Genomic DNA, 20,077 nt, shown 5'->3' with positions numbered 1-20,077 from the left:
TAAGCCAGGTCTAAATCTCTTAAGCTAGGTCTAAGTCTCTTAAGGCAGGTCTAAATCTCTTAGGGCAGGTCTAAATCTCTTAATCCGGGTCCAAATCTCTTAAGGCAGGTCTAAATCTCTTAGGGCAGGTCTAAATCTCTCAATCCGGGTCCAAATCTCTTAAGGCAGGTCTAAATCTCCTAAACCAGGTCTGAATCTCTTAATCCAGGTCTAAGTCTCTTAAGCCAGGTCTACACCTCTTAAACCATGTCTAAGCCTCTCCAACCAGGTCTAAACCTCTCCTTCCAGCTCAGGAAACCTCTCCCTTCTGCCCCAAACCAGCGCCGGGTGTCGCAGGTGACGATGGGACCCGTCCCTGTCCCCAGCAGCCGTGTCACCGTCCCACGGCTCTGCAGGTCCCATCCCGACGTCGTGGAGAACCCGGGGCTCCTCCTCTTCCACCCACGACCCTCAATGTTCCGGGGATCCCGGTGTCACCGAATGTCACCGGCCGCGGCCCCGCGGTCACCTTGGCTGGGACACTCGCCGGAGGTGCCGACGCCTTTTGGCGCCGTTTCTCTTTGTTTTGGCCGCGTTCCGCGTTGGCTCCGGCCCAGCCGGGCCCAGCCCAGCCTGGCCCGGCCCATCCTGCCGGGGCAAAGTCCCCCCGGCCCGCCCGTGGCCTTGACCCTCGGCCTCGGCCAATCCCAGCGGGTTTATGGCTCCTGGCGCCAACTCGGCCGCCCCATGGCCTTCGGCCCCGTCCTCCCCCTCCTCCTCCTCTTGTGTATCTTTCTCCTCCTCCTCCTCATCATCCTTCTCTTTCTCCTCCTTCTCTTTCTTCTCCTTCTTTTCTTCCTCCTTCGCTTCCTCCTCTTCCTTCTCTTCCTCTTTCTCTTCCTCCTCCTGTATTTCCTCCTCCTCCTTCTCTTCCTCCTCTTCCTTCTCTTCCTCCTCCTTCTTTCTCCTCCTTCTCTTCCTTCTCCCTCTCTTCCTCCTTCTCTTCCTCCTCTTCCTCTTTCTCTTCCTCCTTCCCTTCCTCCTCCTCCTTCTATTCCTCCTCTTCCTTCTCTTCCTCCTCTTCCTCCTCCTTCTCTTCCTCCTCCCTCTCTTCCTCTTTCTCTTCCTCCTCCTCTTCCTCCTCCTCCTTCTATTCCTCCTCTTCCTTCTCTTCCTCCTCTTCCTCCTCCTTCTCTTCCTCCTCTTCTTCCTCCTTCTCTTCCTCCTCCTCCTCTTCCTCCTCCTCCTCTTCCTCCTCCTTCTCTTCCTCCTCCTCTTCCTCCTCCTCTTCTTCCTCCTCTTCCTTCTCGTCCTCCTCCTGTATTTCCTCCTCCTTCTCTTCCTCCTCTTTCCCCTCCTTCTCTTCTTCTCCCTCTCTTCCTCTTTCTCCTCTTCCTTCTCTTCTTCCTCCTTCTCTTCCTCCTCTTCCTTCTCTTCCTCTTTCTCTTCCTCCTCTTTCTCTTTCTCCTCCTTCTCTTCCTTCTCCCTCTCTTCCTCCTTCTCTCCCTCCGCCTGCATTTCCTCCTCCTCCTCTTCGTCCTCTTCCTTCTCTTCCTCTTTCTCTACCTCTTCCTCCTTCTCTTCCTTCTCCCTCTCTTCCTCTTTCTCTTCCTCCTCTTCTTCTTCCTCCTCCTCCTCCTTCTCTTCCTTCTCTTCTTCCTCCTTCTCTTCCTCCTCCTTCTCTTCTTCCTCTTCCTCCTCCTCCTCCTTCTCTTCCTTCTCTTCTTCCTCCTTCTCTTCCTCCTCCTTCTCTTCTTCCTCTTCCTCCTCCTCCTCCTCTTCCTCCTCCTGCATTTCCAGCCATTTGGCCCCATTCCCCGCACACCCACTCCCCGCAGGGCGATTTTTACGAGAAAAGTGTGAAAACCCCCTCTTATCTAACACACAGTTTTACCCGTTTAATGCACATTCGCTTAACGCATCTTCATTTGATATCTATACATTTAACGCACATCCATTTCATGCGTATTCATCCAACGCACATTCATTTACTGCACATTCTTTCAATGCACATTCATTTACTGCACGTTCATTTCATGCACATTCATTTACTGCACGTTCAATGCACGTCTAACGCTCATTTCTTTAATGGGTATTTATCTAATGTATATTCACTTAATGCATATTTATTTAACGCACACTCAATGCTCATTCATTCCATGCACATTTATTTAATGCGGAATTATTGAATCCATATTTATTCGATGCATTTCTATTCAATGCACATTCATTCAATGCACTTTAATACATATTTATTTAACACGTATTTATTCAATGCATTTCCAGTTAACATACATTAGTTTAATGTATTTGAATAAACCCAAAGCCCGTTGCCACTTCCGCTCCCGGCGCTCGGAACGGACACAACAGGGCCCCTTTAAGGCGGCTTTTCCCGCCAAACCCGGCAGCTTTTCCCGCCACAACCAGCGGCTCTTCCCGCCCGACGCGGCAGCCCCGCCCCTCCCGCCTCGGCCCCGCCCCTCCCGCCTCGGCCCCGCCCCTCCCGCTCTGGCCCCGCCCCGCGCGGGCGGCTCAGGCGTGACGAGCCGAGCGCCGGAGCCTCGAGCCGCCGCCGCCGCCATTGTTGCGGAAGCCGCAGCGCGGAGCCACCGGCGGCGGAACCGGGAGCGACCCAGAGCCGGCCGGGAGCGGGGGGGGACCCGGCGGGATGTTCCACGGGATCGCAGCACCGCCCGGGGTGGGAGGTGAGACCGGCGGGAGAAACGGGGGCACCGGGGTTACCGGGGGGGGCTCCCGGTGTCCCCCAGCCCCGTCTAACGCTGTTCCCCCCCGCTTTGCAGCCCCCGGGAACAAGCCGGAACTGTACGAGGTGAGTACAGCGCCCCGCGGCTCAACCGCCGCGCCCGGGGCTCGAACCGGGGTCTCTGGGGGCTGAACCGCCGCCCCCAGGGCTCGAACCGGGGTCTCTGGGGGCTGAACCGCCGCGCCCGGGGCTCGAACCGGGATCTCTGGGGGCTGAACCGCCGCACCCGGGGCTCGAGGGATCTGTGGGGATTAAACCGCCGCCCCTGGGGCTCGAACCGGCGTCTGTGGGGCTTGAAGCACCGCCCCCAGGGCTCGAACTGGGGTCTATGGGGCTTGAACCGGGGTCTGTGGGGATTGAAGCGCCCTCCCCAGGGCTCGAACCGGGGTCTCTGAGGATTGAAGCGCCCTCCCCAGGGCTCGAACCGGAGTCTCTGAGGATTGAACCGCCGCCCCTGGGGCTCGAACCGGGGTCTCTGGAGGCTGAACCGCCGCACCCGGGGCTCGAGGGATCTGTGGGGATTAAACCGCCGCCCCTGGGGCTCGAACCGGCGTCTGTGGGGCTTGAAGCGCCGCCCCTGGGGCTCGAACCGGCGTCTGTGGGGCTTGAAGCGCTGCCCCTGGGACTCGAACCAGGGTGTGTGGGGCTTGAAGCGCCGCCCCTGGGACTCGAACCGGGGTCTATGGGGCTTGAAGCGCCGCCCCCAGGGCTCGAACCGGGGTCTCAGGGGGCTGAACCGCCGTGGTCCCAGGGGGTCGTACCAGGGGCTGAAGCGCCGCACCCGGGTCTCGAACCCGTGTGTCTGGGGGCTGAACTGCCACCCCTGGGGCTCGAACCGGGGTCTCTGGGGATTGAACCGCCGCCCCTGGGACTCGAACCGGGGTCTCTGGGGATTGAACCGCCGCCCCTGGGACTCGAACCGGGGTCTCTGGGGATTGAACCACCACCCCTGGGACTCGAACCGGGGTCTCTGGGGATTGAACCACCACCCCTGGGACTCGAACCGGGGTCTCTGGGGATTGAACCACCACCCCTGGGACTCGAACCGGGGTCTCTGGGGATTGAACCACCACCCCTGGGACTCGAACCACAGTCTGTGGGGCTCGAACCGGTGTCCCCGGGGCTCGAACCGGTGTCCCCGGGGCTGAGCTTCCCCTTGTTCCCCTTGCAGGAGGTGAAGCTCTACAAGACAGCCCGGGAGAGGGAGAAGTGAGTGAGTCCCTGCGTGTCCCCAGAACCGGGGCGGGGGTGACAAGGGACACACGACCCTAAGGGATCAGGGGACATCGTGTGGTCACTGTCCCCTGCACTCTGTCACCGTAGCTCTGGGGACACTGTTGTCCATTGTGGTCTCCCCCTTCTCCATCATGGGCCCTCCTGGGATATTGTCCCCCATCACGGTCCCTCTGGGGACATTGTTCTCCATCGTGGTCCCCCCTTCTCCGTCACAGTCCCTCCTGGGACACCATTCCCCCTCACAGTTCCACGTGCTCCATCATGGTCTTTTCTTGTCCCCTCTTCTCCATCGTGGTCACTCCTGGGCCACCATTCTCCATTCTTGTCCCATCCATCTTCTCCATTCTTGTCCCTCCTCAGATGCTGGTCCCCATCACGGTTCCTCGTTCTCCATCATGGTCCCTCCTGGGATGCCATTGTCCATTGGGGTCCCACCTTCTCCATCTGGTCCTTCCTGGTCCCACCTTCTCCATCCTGGTCCCTCCATGGACACCACTGTCCCCCATGGTCCCTCCTGGGCCACCGTTCTCCATGACCGTCCCCTCTTCTCCACCATTGTCCATTGGGGTCCCCTCATCTCCATCCTGGTCCCTCCACGGACACCATTGTCTCCCATGGACCCTCCTGGGCCACCGTTCTCCATGACCATCCTCTCTTCTCCACCATTGTCCATTGGAGTCCCCTCTTCTCCATCCTGGTCCCACCTTCTCCATCCTGGTCCCTCCATGGACACCATTGTCTCCCATGGTCCCTCCTGGACCACTGTTCTCCATGACCATCCCCTCTTCCCCACCATTGTCCATTGGGGTCCCATCTTCTCCATCCTGGCCCTTTCTGGTCCAACCGTCTCCATTCTGGTCCCTGCAGGGACACCATCGTCCCCCATGGACCCTCCTGGGCCACCGTTCTTCACGACCACCCCCTCTTCTCCACCATTGTCCATTGGGGTCTCCTCTTCTCCATCCTGGTCCCTCCAGGGACACCATTGTCTCCTATGGACCCTCCTGGGCCACCATTCTCCACGACCATCCCCTCTTCTCCACCATTGTCCCCTTCACTCCATTGTTCTCCTTCCTGGGATGCCATTGTCCATTGGGGTCCCATCTTCTCCATCCTGGTCCTTCCTGGTCCCACCGTCTCCATTCTGGTCCCTGCAGGGACACCATTGTCCCCCATGGACCCTCCTGGGCCACTGTTCTTCATGACCACCCCCTCTTCTCCACCATTGTCCATTGGGCTCCCACCTTCTCCATCCTGGTCCTTCTTGGTCCCACCGTCTCCATCCTGGTCCCTGCAGGGACACCATTGTCCCCCATGGTCCCTCCTGGGCCACCGTTCTCCACGACCATCCCCTCTTCTCCACCATTGTCCATTGGGGTCCCACCTTCTCCATCCTGGTCCCTCCATGGACACCATTGTCTCCCATGGTCCCTCCTGGGCCACCATTCTCCACAATCCTCCCCTCTTCTCCACCATTGTCCATTGGGGTCCCCTCTTCTCCATCCTGGTCCCTCCATGGACACCATTGTCCACCATGATCCCTCCTGGGCCACCGTTCTCCATGACCATCCCCTCTTCTCCACCATTGTCCCCTTCACTCCATTGTGCTCCTTCCTGGGATGCCATTGTCCATTGGGGTCCCATCTTCTCCATCCTGGTCCTTCCTGGTCCCACCGTCTCCATTCTGGTCCCTGCAGGGACACCATCGTCCCCCATGGACCCTCCTGGGCCACCGTTCTTCACGACCACCCCCTCTTCTCCACCATTGTCCATTGGGGTCCCATCTTCTCCATCCTGGTCCCACCTTCTCCATCCTGGTCCCTCCATGGACACCATTGTCCCCCATGGTCCCTCCTGGGCCACCGTTCTCCATGACCATCCCCTCTTCTCCACCATTGTCCCCTTCACTCCATCGTGCTCCTTCCTGGGATCCCATTATCCATTGGGGTCCCCTCTTCTCCATCCTGGTCCCTCCAGGAACACCATTGTCTCCCATGGTCGCTCATGGGCCACCGTTCTCCACGACCATCCCCTCTTCTCCACCATTGTCCATTGGGGTCTCCTCTTCTCCATCCTGGTCCCTCCATGGACACCATTGTCTCCCATGGTCCCTCCAGGGCCACTGTTCTCCAGGACCATCCCCTCTTCTCCACCATTGTCCCCTTCGCTCCATCACACTCCTTCCTGGGATCCCATTGTCCACTGGGGTCCCCTCTTCTCCATCCTGGTCCCTCCAGGAACACCATTGTCTCCCGTGGTCGCTCATGGGCCACTGTTCTCCATGCCCACCCCCTCTTCTCCACCATTGTCCCCTTCACCCCACCGCAGTCCCCTCCGGTGACACGGCTCCCTTTGCGGTCCCCTTGTCCCCACCGTGTTCCCCGCAGGTACGACAACATGGCCGAGCTGTTTGCGGTGGTGAAGACGCTGCAGGCGCTGGAGAAGGCGTACATCAAGGACTGCGTCTCGCCCAACGAGTGAGTCCCTTCGCCGCCATCCCCGCGGCGTCGCCGAACGGCGCCGGAGCCACCGCGGTGTCCCCGCTTGTCCCCGCAGGTACACGGCCGCCTGCTCGCGCCTCCTGGTGCAGTTCAAGGCGGCGCTGAAGCAGGTTCAGGGCTCCGAGATCAGCTCCATCGACGACTTCTGCCGCAAGTTCCGGGTGAGCCGCGGTGTTTCCCTTGTGCCGGTGTCCCCGCCGGTGTCACCGCTCACGCCGCGTGTCCCCGCAGCTCGACTGTCCCCTGGCCATGGAGCGCATCAAGGAGGACCGGCCCATCACCATCAAGGACGACAAGGGCAACCTCAACCGCTGCATCGCCGACATCGTCTCCGTACGGCGCCGGGGGGGGAATTTGGGGAGGGGGCCGGGAGGGTCGTGGTTTAACCCACCGCTCCGTCTCCCGTAGCTTTTCATCACCGTCATGGACAAGCTGCGCCTGGAAATCCGCGCTATGGACGAGGTGGGTTCGGCCGCCGCGGCGCCGGGAGCCGCGGTGACACTGAATTCACCCCAAATCCCCCCCTTGTACCCCCAGATCCAGCCCGACCTGCGGGAGCTGATGGAGACGATGAACCGCATGAGCCACCTGCCCCCCGACTTCGAGGGCCGCCAGAAGGTCAACCAATGGTGAGCGCGGCTTCGGGGGCGCCGGTGCCGGTTTGGGGGCGCCGGCACGTGGCTGAGCGCCCCCATGCACCCCCAGGTTGCAGACGCTCAGCGCCATGTCGGCGTCGGACGAGCTGGACGACTCGCAGGTCCGGCAGATGCTGTTCGACCTGGAATCCGCCTACAACGCCTTCAACCGCTTCCTACACGCCTGAGCCGCCCCGCTCCCCTCCCGGCGCCCCCCGGTGACACGGGGACAATAAACCCCCTCGTGGGTCACCCCAAAAACCACCAGCCGCCGGGGGATAAATACGGTGTGTAATGGTTGCGCCGGTTCAAACCGCGAGGCGCCGGCGCTTCAGCGGCTCTGGCAGAAGAGCTTGCGGTGCCGCGCCAGGGTGCCGGTGGCACCGGTGTCGCCGCGCTGGGGGACGCGGCGCCCGCAGAGCCGCAGGTCCTGGATCAAGCTGGTGATTTTGGCCCAAGTCGCGGCGTCCGAGGGACCGTCCACGGAGCAGCCTGTGCGGAAAGGGGCTGTTAGTGGGGTTTGGCTGTGCCGGGACCGGCGCCGGTAGCTGCGGCGCCGCCTGTGCCGTACCTGCCAGGCTGAGGAAGCGCAGCCCCCGGCCGCGCTCGCCCAGGGCGTCCAGCAGCGCCCGCAGCCCCGTGATGCCAATGCCGGGGTTTGCCGAAAGGTCCAGGGAAACCAGCGCCGGGCAGGAGGGGAGACACCTGGGGCAAGGGGGAAGGGAGGGGGTGTCACTTTGGCACCCCCTGTGGCCCCAAGGGGGTCCCCTCCATCCCCATAACCAGCACAAGGTCCCTACTGGGAGGAACAGGACCCCCAAACCCTCTGTCCCCCCACAGTGTCCCCAAGGGGGTCCCCTCCATCCCCAGAGTCAGCACAGGGTCCTCATTGCGGGGACCAGGACCCCCAAACCCTCTGTCCCCCCCACAGTGTCCTCATGTCCCCAAGGGGGTCCCCTCCATCCCCAGAGCCAGCACAGGGTCCCCATTGCGGGGTCCAGGACACCCAAACCCTCTGTCCCCTCCCACAGTGTCCCCATGTCCCCAGAGGGGTCCCCTCCATCCCCAGAGCCAGCACAGGGTCCCCATTGCGGGGACCAGGACACCCAAACCCTCTGTCCCCCCCCATAGTGTCCCCAGGGGGGTCCCCTCCATCCCCAGAACCAGCACAGGGTCCCCATGGGGAGGACCAGGACCCCCAAACCCTCTGTCCCCCCCCACAGTGTCCCCAGGGGAGTCCCCTCCATCCCCAGTGTGTCCCCACAGTAGAGCCAGCACAAGGTCCCTATTGGGAGGACCAGGACCCCCAGACCCTCTGTCCCTCCCCACAGTGTCCCCATGTCCCCAGAGGGGTCCCCTCCATCCCCAGAGCCAGCACAGGGTCCCCATTGCAGGGACCAGGACCCCCAAACCCTCTGTCCACCTCCACAGTGTCCCCATGTCCCCAGAGGGGTCTCCTCCATCCCCAGAGCCAGCACAAGGTGCCCATTGTGGAGACCAGGACCCCCAAACCCTCTGTGTCCCCCCCAGTGTCCCCATGTCCCCAAGGGGTTCTCCTCCATCCCAGAGCCAGCACAGGTTCCCCATTGCGGGGACCAGAATCCCCAAGCCCCCTGTCCCCACCCAATGTCCCCATGTCCCCAGAGGGGTCCCCTCCATCCCCAGAGCCAGCACAGGGTCCCCATTGGGAGGACCGGGACCCCCAAACCCTCTGTCCCCCCCCACAGTGTCCCCAGGGGGGTCCCTTCCATCCCCAGTGTGTCCCCACAGTAGAGCCAGCACAAGGTCCCTATTGGGAGGACCAGAACCCCCAAAACCTCTGTCCCCGCCCACAGTGTCCCCATGTCCCCAGAGGGGTCCCCTCCATCCCCAGAGCCAGCACAGGGTCCCCATTGCAAGGACCAGAACCCCCAAACCCTCTATCCACCCCCACAGTGTCCCCATGTCCCCAGAGGGGTCCCCTCCATCCCCAGAGCCAGCACAGGGTCCCCATTGCGGGGACCAGGACCCCCAAACCCTCTGTCCCCCCCCATAGTGTCCCTAAGGGGGTCCCCTCCATTCCCAGAGCCAGCACAGGGTCCCCATTGGGAGGACCAGGACCCCCAAACCCTCTGTCCCCCCACAGTGTCCCTAGGGGAGTCCCCTCCATCCCCAGAGCCAGCACAGGGTCCCCATTGGGAGGACCAGGACCCCCAAACCCTCTGTCCCCCCCACAGTGTCCCTAGGGGAGTCCCCTCCATCCCCAGTGTGTCCCCACAGTAGAGCCAGCACAAGGTCCCTATTGGGAGGACCAGAACCCCCAAACCCTCTGTCCCCGCCCACACTGTCCCCATGTCCCCAGAGGGGTCTCCTCCATCCCCAGAGCCAGCACAAGGTGCCCATTGTGGAGACCAGGACCCCCAAACCCTCTGTCCCCCCCCATAGTGTCCCTAAGGGGGTCCCCTCCATCCCCAGAGCCAGCACAAGGTCCCTATTGGGAGGACCAGGACCCCCAATCCCTCTGTCCACGCCCACAGTGTCCCCAAGGGGGTCCCCTCCATCCCCAGAGCCAGCACAGGGTCCCCACTATAGGGACCAGGATCCCCAAACCCTCTGTCCCCACCTAGTGTCCCCATGTCCCCAGAGGGGTCCCCTCCATCCCCAGAGCCAGCACAGGGTCCCCATTGCGGGGACCAGGACCCCCAAACCCTCTGTCCCCCCGCATAGTGTCCCCAAGAGGGTCCCCTCCATCCCCAGAGCCAGCACAGGGTCCCCATTGGGAGGACCAGGACCCCCAAATCCTCTGTCCACGCCCACAGTGTCCCCAAGGGGGTCCCCTCCATCCCCAGAACCAGCACAAGGTCCCCATTGTGGAGACCAGGACCCCCAACCCCTCTGTCCCCCCGTTGTGTCCCCATGTCCCCTCACCTGGCCACCTCCAGGACGTCACTGTCACCCAGGTGGTTCCCGGCGAGCGTGAGGTGGCTCAGAGCGCAGCCATCCTGCGGCAAAGCCACGCGGGGTCGGCACAACCGCGGCGAGCGGGATGTCCCCCCATGTCCCCTCGTGTCCCCGCGGTGTCCCCTCACCTGCGCCATGAAGCCGGCGAGGGCGGCGCCGAGCGGCCGCGGCGCGGGGCCGGTGACGGAGCCCAGCTCCAGGCGGCACAGGCTGCGGCAGCACGCGGCGTCCAGGAGCCGCTCCAGCGCCGCCGCGCCCAGCGCGTTGCACGACAAGCTCAAGCTCTGCAGCCGCTCGGCCCCTGCGCCAAAGGGACAAAGGACGGCGCGGTCGGTGCCACCGGGAGGGAACGGCGGCGCCGCCAGAGCCGTGGGGACAAACCGCGGTGTGGGACAAACCGCGGTGTGGTTAGTGCTGGGGGACAAACGCCGGCACGGTTAAAGCCCTGGGGGCAAACACCAGCGTGGTTGGTGCCGTGGGAGCGAATGCCGGCACTGCCGGAGCTGTAGGGACAAACGCTGGCGTGGTTGGTGCCGCGGGGCCCGGTGGTGCTGGGGGACAAACACCAGCGTGGTTTGGGCTGTGGTGCAAACGCTGGCACCGCCAGAGCCGTGGGGACAAACACAGGTATGGCCGGTGCCGTGGGGACAAACGCTGGCACCGCCGGAGCCGTGGGGACAAACGCTGGCACCACCAGAGCCGTGGGGACAAACGCCAGCGCTGTTGGTGCCGTGAAGCCAGCACCGGCGCAGTCAGCGCCGTGGGGCTCGGTGACACTATGGCGGTGCCATGGGGACAAACACCAGCGCAGTCGGTGCCATGAGGACAGCACCGGCGCAGCCAGCGCCGTGGGGCCCGGTGACGCTGTGGCAGTGCCATGGGGACACATGCTGGTGTGGTTGGTGCCGTGAGGCCAGCACCGGTGCAGTCAGTGCCATGGGGCCTGGTGACGCTGTGGCGGTGCCATGGGGACAAACGCTGGCACGGTCAGTGCCGTGAGGACGGCGCCGTGGGGCTCGGTGACGTTATGGCAGCGCCATGGGGACAAACACCAGCACGGTCAGTGCCATGAGGCCAGCACCGGCGCAGTCAGCACCATGGGGCCTGGTGACGCTGTGACAGTGCCATGGGGACAAACACCAGCGTGGTCAGTGCCATGGGGCCCGGTGACGCTATGGCGGTGCCATGGGGACACACGCTGCTCTGGTTGGTGCCATGAGGCCAGCACTGGCGCAGTCAGTGCCGTGGGGCCCGGTGACGCTGTGGCAGTGCCATGGGGACAAACACCAGCGTGGTCAGCACCGTGGGGCCCGGTGACGCTGTGGCAGTGCCGTGGGGACAAACACCAGCGTGGTCAGTGCCGTGGGGCCCGGTGATGCTGTGGCAGTGCCATGGGGACACACGCTGGCGCAGTCGGTGCCATGAGGCCAGCACCGGTGCAGTCAGCACCGTGGGGCCTGGTGATGCTGTGGCAGCGCCATGGGGACAAACACCAGTGTGGTCAGTGCCATGAGGACAGCACCGGCGCAGTCAGTGCCGTAGGGCCCAGTGACACTGTGGCAGTGCCATGGGACACACGCTGGCGCGGTCGGTGCCGTAAGGCCAGCACCGGCGCAGTCAGTGCCGTGGGGCCCGGTGACGCTGTGGCAGTGCCATGGGGACACATGCTGGTGTGGTTGGTGCCATGAGGCCAGCACCGGCGCACTCAGCGCCATGGGGCCCAGTGACACTGTGGCAGTGCCATGGGGACAAACACCAGCACGGTCAGTGCTGTGAGGACAGCGCCGGTGCAGTCAGTGCCGTGGGGCCCGGTGATGCTGTGGCAGTGCCATGGGGACACACGCTGGCGTGGTTGGTGCTGTGAGGCCAGCACCGGCACAGCCAGTGCCATGGGACCTGGTGACGCTGTGGCAGTGCCATGGGGACAAACACCAGCGTGGTCAGTGCCGTGGGGCCCGGTGACGCTGTGGCAGTGCCATGGGGACACACGCTGGCGTAGTCGGTGCCATGAGGCCAGCACCGGTGCAGTCAGCACCGTGGGGCCTGGTGACGCTGTGGCAGTGCCATGGGGACAAACACCAGCGTGGTCAGTGCCATGGGGCCCGGTGACGCTGTGGCAGTGCCATGGGGACAAACACCAGCGTGGTCAGCGCCGTGGGGCCCGGTGACGCTGTGGCGGTGCCGTGGGGACACACGCCGGTGCGGTCGGCGCCGCGGGGACTCACCGGGCAGGCAGAAGGCGGCGCTGAAGCCGCAGGCGCGCAGGCGCAGCGTGGTGAGCGCCGGGCAGCCGCGCAGCAGCTGGGCCAGCGGCCGGCAGGCGGCGTCGCCCAGCGGGTTCAGGCTCAGGTCCAGCTCCTGCAGGCTCTGCTGGGACAGACGGACGGACAGACGGGGGGTCAGGGGACATAGATGAGGTTTAGGGGACATCGTGAGGTGTAGGGGACAGATGGATGAGGTTTAAGGGACAAGGGTGAGTTTAGAGGATGAGGGCGAGGTTCAGGGGACAGAGAAAGGGTTTAGGTGACACAGATGAGGTCTGGGGACACAGACAAGGTTTGGGGACACAGAAGAGACTGAGGGGACACACACAAGGTTTAGGTGACACAGATGAGGTTTGGGGACACAGGCAAGGTTTGGGGACACAGGCAAGGTTTGGGGACACAGAAGAGACTGAGGGGACACAAACAAGGTTAAGGGGACACACACAAGGTTGAGGGGACACAGATGAGGTTTGGGGACACAGACAAGGTTTGGGGACACAGAAGAGACTGAGGGGACACACACAAGGTTGAGGGGACACAGATGAGGTTTGGGGACACAGACGAGGTCTGGGGACACAAACAAGGTTGAGGGGACACACACAAGGTTGAGGGGACACAGACAAGGTTTGGGGACACAGAAGAGACTGAGGGGACACAAACAAGGTTTAGGGGACACAAGGTTGAGGGGACACAGATGAGGTTTAGGGGACACAAACAAGGTTTAGGGGACACAAGGTTGAGGGGACACAGATGAGGTTTAGAGGACACGGATAAGGCTGAGGGACAGAGATGAGATGTAGGGGACACAGAAGAGGTTGAGGGGACACAGACAAGCTGAGGGAACACACATGATGACATTTGAGGACACCCCCCCTTTCAACCACACCAGCCCCCTGTGGCCAGAGCCATGTCCTCACTGTCACTCGCACGTCCCACCCTGGCCCCACTGCCACCCCCAGGTCCCACCCTGGCCCCACTGCCACCCTCACATCCCCCCACGTCCCCACTGCCAGCCCCGTGTCCCAGCTGCCACCACCACATTCCACGTCCCCACTGCCACCACCACATCCCCACTGCCACCTCCATGTCCCACCATGTCCCCACTGCCACCCCCATGTCCCACCATGTCCCCACTGCCACCACCACGTCCCCACTGCCACCCCCACGTCCCGCCACGTCCCCACTGCCACCCCATGTCCCACCATGTCCCCACTGCCACCCCCATGTCCCCACTGCCACCCCCACGTCCCACCATGTCCCCACTGCCATCCCATGTCCCCCCACATCCCCACTGCCACCCCCACGTCCCACCATGTCCCCACTGCCATCCCATGTCCCCCCACATCCCCACTGCCACACCCACGTCCCACCATGTCCCCGCTGCCACCCCCAGGCCCCCACTGCCACCCCCACGTCCCCCAACGTCCCCACTGCCACCCCCATGTCCCACCATGTCCCCACTGCCACCCCCACATCCCGTGTCACCACTGCCACCACCAGGTCCCCACTGCCACCCCCATGTCCCACCATGTCCCCACTGCCACCCCCATGTCCCCACTGCCATCCCCATGTCCCCACTGCCACCCCCACGTCCCACCATGTCCCCACTGCCACCCCCACGTCCCCACTGCCACCCCCACGTCCCAGGTCCCCACTGCCACCACCACATCCCCACTGCCATCCCCACGTCCCCACTGCCATCCCCATGTCCCCCCACATCCCCACTGCCACCCCCACATCCCCACTGCCACCCCCACGTCCCGCCACGTCCCCACTGCCATCCCCATGTCCCCACTGCCATCCCCACATCCCGCCACGTCCCCACTGCCACCCCTATGTCCCCACTGCCATCCCCAGGTCCCCACTGCCATCCCCCCGTCCCCCACATCCCCACTGCCACCTCCACGTCCCACCATGTCCCCACTGCCACCGCCACGTCCCAGGTCCCCACTGCCACCCCCACGTCCCACTATGTCCCCACTGCCACCCTCAATCCGCCCACATCCCCACTGCCACCCCCACGTCCCACCATGTCCCCACTGCCACCCCCACATCCCAAGTCCCCGCTGCCACCCCCACATCCCACCACGTCCCCACTGCCAACTCCATGTCCCACCATGTCCCCACTGCCACCCCCATGTCCCCACTGCCACCCCCACATCCCGTGTCACCATTGCCACCACCACGTCCCCACTGCCACCCCCACATCCCCCCATGTCCCCGCTGCCACCCCCATGTCCCCACTGCCATCCCCACGTCCCCACTGCCACCCCCATGTCCCACCATGTCCCCGCTGCCACCCCCATGTCCCCACTGCCACCCCCACATCCCCCAATGTCCCCACTGCCACCCTCACGTCCCCACTGCCACCCCCATGTCCCGCCACATCCCCACTGCCATCCCCATGTCCCCACTGCCACCCCCATGTCCCGCCACGTTCCCACTGCCACCCCCAGGTCCCATGTCCCTACTTCCATCCCCAGGTCCCCACTGCCACCCCCATGTCCCACCATGTCCTCGCTGCCACCCCATATCCCCCCATGTCCCCACTGCCATCCCCAGATCCCATGTCACTACTGCCATCCCCAGGTCTCCACTGCCACCCCCACTGCCATCCCCATGTCCCCACTGCCATCCCCACATCCCCTCATGTCCCCACTGCCATCCCCATGTCCCCACTGCCACCCCCATGTCCCCTCATGTCCCCACTGCCATCGCCACATCCCCGCTGCCACCCCCATGTCCCATCCTGGCCCCACTGCCACCCCCACGTCCCACCATGTCCCCACTGCCACCCCCACATCCCAAGTCCCCACTGCCACCCCCACGTCCCACCATGTCCCCACTGCCACCCCCATGTCCCCACTGCCATCCCCATGTCCCATCCTGGCCCCACTGCCACCCCCACGTCCCATGTCCCCACTGCCACCCCCAGGTCCCATGTCCCCACTGCCACCCCCAGGTCCCCATGTCCCCATGGTCACCTGGCAGGCGCCGGCGGCGCCGGGGGGCGGCAGGAGCCCCCGCAGCCCCTGCGCCCCCAGGCGGTTGGCGCTCAGGTCCAGCAGCAGCAGCGCGGGCAGCGCGGCCAGCGCGGCCGCCAGCTCGGGGACGGTGCCATCGGCCAGGCCGCACGCCCGCAGCCGCAGCTGCCGCAGCCCCTGCAGCTTCAGCGCCCGCAGCAGCGGCGGCAGCCGGGGGGGGCGCAGGCCCAGCGACCCCCCCAGCGCCAGCGCCGGGCTCTGCTCCCCCCGCGCCGTCACCTGCAGCAGCAGCCGGTCGGGCTCTGCGGGGACAAGTGGCCCTTGGTGACATTGGGAGTGTCCCCCACACCTTGGGGAGACCTGAGGCCCCTCGGGGACACCGCGGTGGCCCCACAGTGCATGGGGACATAGGGGACACCCAGGTGTGGCCCATGGTGGGGACGGTTCCTGAGGGGATACAAGGTGGGGAAGAGGGTCCCCAAGGGGACACGGGAAGGGACAGTGTCCCCAAGGAGACACGGGGGAGGAGAAAACAGTGTCCCCAAGGTGTACAAAGAGACACCAGGGGGAAGGGGGTGGAAACAGGGTCCCCAAGGGGACACGGGAAGGGACAGTGTCCCCAAGGAGACACGGGGGAGGAGAAAACAGTGTCCCCAAGGGGACATGGTGGGGAAAGAGACACCGGGGGGAAGGGGGTGGAAACAGGGTCCCCAAGGGGACACGTGGAGGGGACAGGGTCCCCAAGGGGACATGAACATGGGGGGGAACAGGGTCCCCAAAGGGTCACAGAGGGGGACATGGCAGGGACAGGGTCCCCAAGAAGACAGGGAGGGGACAGTGTGGGGACAGCATCCCCAAGGGGACATGGGTGAGAACAAGGTCCCCAAAGGGTCACAGAGAGGGACAAGGCGGGGACAAGGGGCAGACTAGGTCCCCAAGGCGACAGGGGGGTATGGGGGGGACACAAGGTCCCCAGGGAGGGGACAGAGTCCCTAAGGGGACATGGGGAGGGGACAGTGTCTCTGAGGGGACGTAGGTGGGAACAGAGTCCCCAAAGGGTCATGGGAAGGGACAAGGTGGGACAGGGTCCCCAAAGGTACACGGGAAGGGACAAGGTGGGACAGGGTCCACAAGGGGACACAGGAAGGGACAATGGGAGCACAGGATCCCCAGGGGGACACGGGGGAGGAGAAAACATTGTCCCCAAGGGGACATGGGGACAACAGGGTCCCCAAAGGGTCACAGAGCGGGGCAGGAGGGGACATGGTGGGACTGGGGGGGACACAGAGTCTCCAGGGAGGGGACAGGGTCCCTAAGGGGACATGGGGGCAACAGGGTCTCCAAAGAGTCACAGAGGAGGACAGGAGGGGACATGGTGGGACTGGGGGGGCAATGAGTCTCCAGGGAGGGGACAGGGTCCCTAAGGGGACATGGGGGCAATAGGGTCCCCAAAGGGTCACAGAGGGGGGCAGGAGGGGACACGGTGGGACTGGGGGGGACACAGAGTCTCCAGGGAGGGGACAGGGTCCCTAAGGGGACATGGGGGCAACAGGGTCCCCAAAGGGTCACAGAGGGGGACAGGAGGGGACATGGTGGGACTGGGGGGGACACGACAGGGTCCCTAAGGGGACACGGGGGCAATAGGGTCCCCAAAGGGTCACAGAGGGGGACAGGAGGGGACATGGTGGGACTGGGGGGGGCAATGAGTCTCCAGGGAGGGGACAGGGTCCCTAAGGGGACATGGGGGCAACAGGGTCCCCAAAGAGTCACAGAGGAGGACAGGAGGGGACATGGTGGGAATGGGGGGGCAATGAGTCTCCAGGGAGGGGACAGGGTCCCTAAGGGGACATGGGGGCAATAGGGTCCCCAAAGGGTCACAGAGGGGGACAGGAGGGGACATGGTGGGACTGGGGGGGACACGACAGGGTCCCTAAGGGGACACGGGGGCAATAGGGTCCCCAGAGGGTCACAGAGCGGGGCAGGAGGGGACATGGTGGGACTGGGGGGGGCAATGAGTCTCCAGGGAGGGGACAGGGTCCCTAAGGGGACACGGGGGCAATAGGGTCCCCAAAGGGTCACAGAGGGGGACAGGAGGGGACATGGTGGGAATGGGGGGGCAATGAGTCTCCAGGGAGGGGACAGGGTCCCTAAGGGGACATGGGGGCAATAGGGTCCCCAAAGGGTCACAGAGGGGGACAGGAGGGGACATGGTGGGACTGGGGGGGACACGACAGGGTCCCTAAGGGGACACGGGGGCAATAGGGTCCCCAGAGGGTCACAGAGGGGGGCAGGAGGGGACATGGTGGGACTGGGGGGGACACGACAGGGTCCCTAAGGGGACACGGGGGCAATAGGGTCCCCAAAGGGTCACACAGGGGGACAGGAGGGGACATGGTGGGACTAGGAGGGGCAATGAGTCTCCAGGGAGGGGACAGGGTCCCTAAGGGGACATGGGTGGGGATGGGGTCCCCGGGGGAGAACAGGGGGACCGAGAGGGGACACGAGGGGACACCGAGGTGACGCAGGGGACTCACCGGTGCCCAGGCTGTGACAGGCCCTGCGGTAGCGCTCGCCCAGGGGGGGCAGGTCCCAGCCCTGCACCTCGGCCAGCACCTGCACGGCACAACCGCTGCCACCGGGGACATGGGGACAGTGGGGACACGGGGACAGCGGGGACACGGGGCAGGTCTCACCTCCTCGTTGCTCTGCAGCACGTCCCCCACGGGGTCCTGGGGGGCCAGCAGGGCCCCCTCCTTCTGCAGGGTGAGCCGGGGCAGCAGCCCCGAGCAGGCGTGGAACCGCTCGGCCGCGCGCTCCGCCAGCCAGGCCACCGTGTGCCTGTCACTGTCACACAGGGGACATGGGGACAGGGGGGTCACCAGGGGCCACCCACCCCACCAGCCAGGCCACCGTGTGCCTGTCACTGTCACACAGGGGACATGGGGACAGGGGGGTCACCAGGGGTCACCCGCCCCGCCAGCCAGGCCACCGTGTGCCTGTCACTGTCACACAGGGGACATGGGGACAGGGGGGTCACCCACCCCGCCAGCTAGGCCACTGTGTGCCTGTCACTGTCACACAGGGGACAGGGGTGTCACCAGGCGTCACCCACCCTGCCAGCCAGGCCACCGTGTGCCTGTCACTGTCACACAGGGGACATGGGGACAGGGGGGTCACCAGGGGCCACCCACCCCACCAGCCAGGCCACCGTGTGCCTGTCACTGTCACACAGGGGACATGGGGACAGGGGGGTCACCAGGGGTCACCCGCCCCGCCAGCCAGGCCACCGTGTGCCTGTCACTGTCACACAGGGGACATGGGGACATGGGGACAGGGGTGTCACCAGGGGTCACCCACCCCGCCAGCCAGGCCACCGTGTGCCTGTCACTGTCACACAGGGGACATGGGGACATGGGGACAGGGGGTTCACCAGGGGTCACCCACCCCGCCAGCCAGGCCACCGTGTGCCTGTCACTGTCACACAGGGGACATGGGGACAGGGGGGTCACCAGGGACAGGGGTTCACCTGCCCCACCAGCCAGGTCACTGTGTGCCTGTCACTGTCACATAGTGGACAGGGGGTCACTGGGGACATGGGGGTGTCATTCACCCCACCAGCCAGCCCACCATGTGACAACTGCTGTCGAGGGGGGACACAGAGGTCACCAGGGGTCACTAGGGACATGGGGGGGTGACTGGGGTCAGGGGGTTCCCCCATTGTGTAGCTTGCCCCAAAGACGGGGGGTTGTCCCAAAGGGAGGGGGGATTGTCCCAAATGGCAGGGGGGGTCCAATCCCAAAGGGGGATTATCCCACATTGGGGGGGGGAATTTGTCCCCAAAAATGAGGGGTCTTATCCCAAAGGGGTTGTCCAAAAGGGGGGGATTGTGCCAAAGGGGGAGGGGATTGTCCCAAAGAAGTGGGGGGGATTGTCCCAAAGAAGGGGGGGTGCTTGTCCCGAAGTGTTTTGGGGTTGTCCCCAAGCAGGGGGTGTCCCCAAGCAGGGGTTTGTCCCCAAGCGGGGGGGGCGAGCTCTCACCTCTGCGGCACCGGGATGAGGAACACGTTGTCCTGGACGCGGACGCGCACACGGAGCGCGGGCAGGGACACGGGAAGGGACGCAGGCAGGGACACAGGCAGGGACACGGGCGGCGGTGCAGGTGGCGACACAGCCAGGTCGGGGGGGCTCCCCTCGCCCCCCTCCTCCACGGGCAGGGGGTCCCCACTCCCCTCGGGGGGTCCCCGTTCCCGGGACGGTCCCCTCTGCCCTGCCCGGCGCCGCCGGGGCGCGGGGGGGTCGGCGCTGTCACTCTCGGTCCCCGTGCTGTCCCCCGAGGATGTCACCGGCTCCTGGGGGTCGCGGCGCGGCCGCTTCCGGCCCCCCCGGGCCCCCCCCAAGTCGTCCACCAGCCAGTCCTCCTGCGCCAGGTACTGCTCGGCCGGGATCAGCGCCGGCACCGCGGCGCTGGGAGGGGACTTGGTGGCACCGAGGGACACGGTGGCACCGAGGGACGCGGCGGCACCAGGAAGGGATTTGGTGGCACCGGGAAGGGACTTGGCGCTGCCGAGGCCCCGGACGGCGGCTCCAAACTCATCCTGCTCCTCCAGCGCCCGCTGCCGCTTCTTGACCGGCCGCAGCGGTGACATGTCACCATCGCCGTCACCGTCACCATCCCCCGGCGCCGTTTGGGACTCGGTGACCTCGGCGTCAAACACCTGCGAGTCCTGCGCTGGGGCTGCGGGGGGAAGCGACACCCTCAGCCCCACGGGACCCC

General features: G+C 64.7%; 2 protein-coding genes across 3 annotated transcripts in view; one reads left to right on the top strand and one right to left on the bottom strand.

The window, feature by feature from the left end:
* The first annotated feature begins 2,529 nt into the window (after positions 1–2,529).
* VPS28 (VPS28 subunit of ESCRT-I) lies at positions 2,530–7,392 on the top strand. The gene is made up of 9 exons (XM_082077526.1): positions 2,530–2,684; positions 2,781–2,809; positions 3,915–3,952; positions 6,367–6,456; positions 6,536–6,641; positions 6,712–6,813; positions 6,889–6,942; positions 7,018–7,109; positions 7,186–7,392. Exons 1-9 carry the CDS (start codon positions 2,648–2,650, stop codon positions 7,301–7,303), a joined length of 666 nt encoding a protein of 221 aa, XP_081933652.1. The 5' UTR covers positions 2,530–2,647; the 3' UTR covers positions 7,304–7,392.
* TONSL (tonsoku like, DNA repair protein) overlaps positions 7,390–20,077 on the bottom strand; it is a 30,348-nt gene continuing 17,660 nt past the window's right edge. For both annotated transcript variants that reach the window (XM_082077524.1, XM_082077525.1), the window contains exons 17-25: positions 19,342–20,038; positions 17,997–18,147; positions 17,838–17,916; positions 15,304–15,605; positions 12,281–12,422; positions 10,184–10,356; positions 10,023–10,096; positions 7,687–7,820; positions 7,390–7,607 (exon numbers count right to left, since the gene is read on the bottom strand). In XM_082077524.1, coding sequence (XP_081933650.1) covers positions 7,447–7,607; positions 7,687–7,820; positions 10,023–10,096; positions 10,184–10,356; positions 12,281–12,422; positions 15,304–15,605; positions 17,838–17,916; positions 17,997–18,147; positions 19,342–20,038 — 1,913 coding nt within the window. In that variant the 3' untranslated portion in view covers positions 7,390–7,446. The remainder of the gene's footprint in view (positions 7,608–7,686; positions 7,821–10,022; positions 10,097–10,183; positions 10,357–12,280; positions 12,423–15,303; positions 15,606–17,837; positions 17,917–17,996; positions 18,148–19,341; positions 20,039–20,077) is intronic.

The sequence above is a fragment of the Streptopelia decaocto genome, assembly GCF_964273445.1.
Source record: "Streptopelia decaocto genome assembly, contig: HAP1_SCAFFOLD_471, whole genome shotgun sequence".
Lineage (NCBI taxonomy): Eukaryota > Metazoa > Chordata > Aves > Columbiformes > Columbidae > Streptopelia > Streptopelia decaocto.
The sequence above is the reverse complement of the archived record's forward strand: the minus strand, read 5'-3'. Positions and strand labels throughout refer to the sequence as shown.

Bases quoted from the DNA above. Each gene is read 5' to 3' on its own strand.
- VPS28 (XM_082077526.1), top strand. From the start codon at position 2,648: ATGTTCCACGGGATCGCAGCACCGCCCGGGGTGGGAG. The intron at 6,642-6,711 runs GTGAGCCGCGGT...GTGTCCCCGCAG, and splicing joins ACTTCTGCCGCAAGTTCCGG to CTCGACTGTCCCCTGGCCAT. The intron at 6,814-6,888 runs GTACGGCGCCGG...CGTCTCCCGTAG, and splicing joins GCATCGCCGACATCGTCTCC to CTTTTCATCACCGTCATGGA.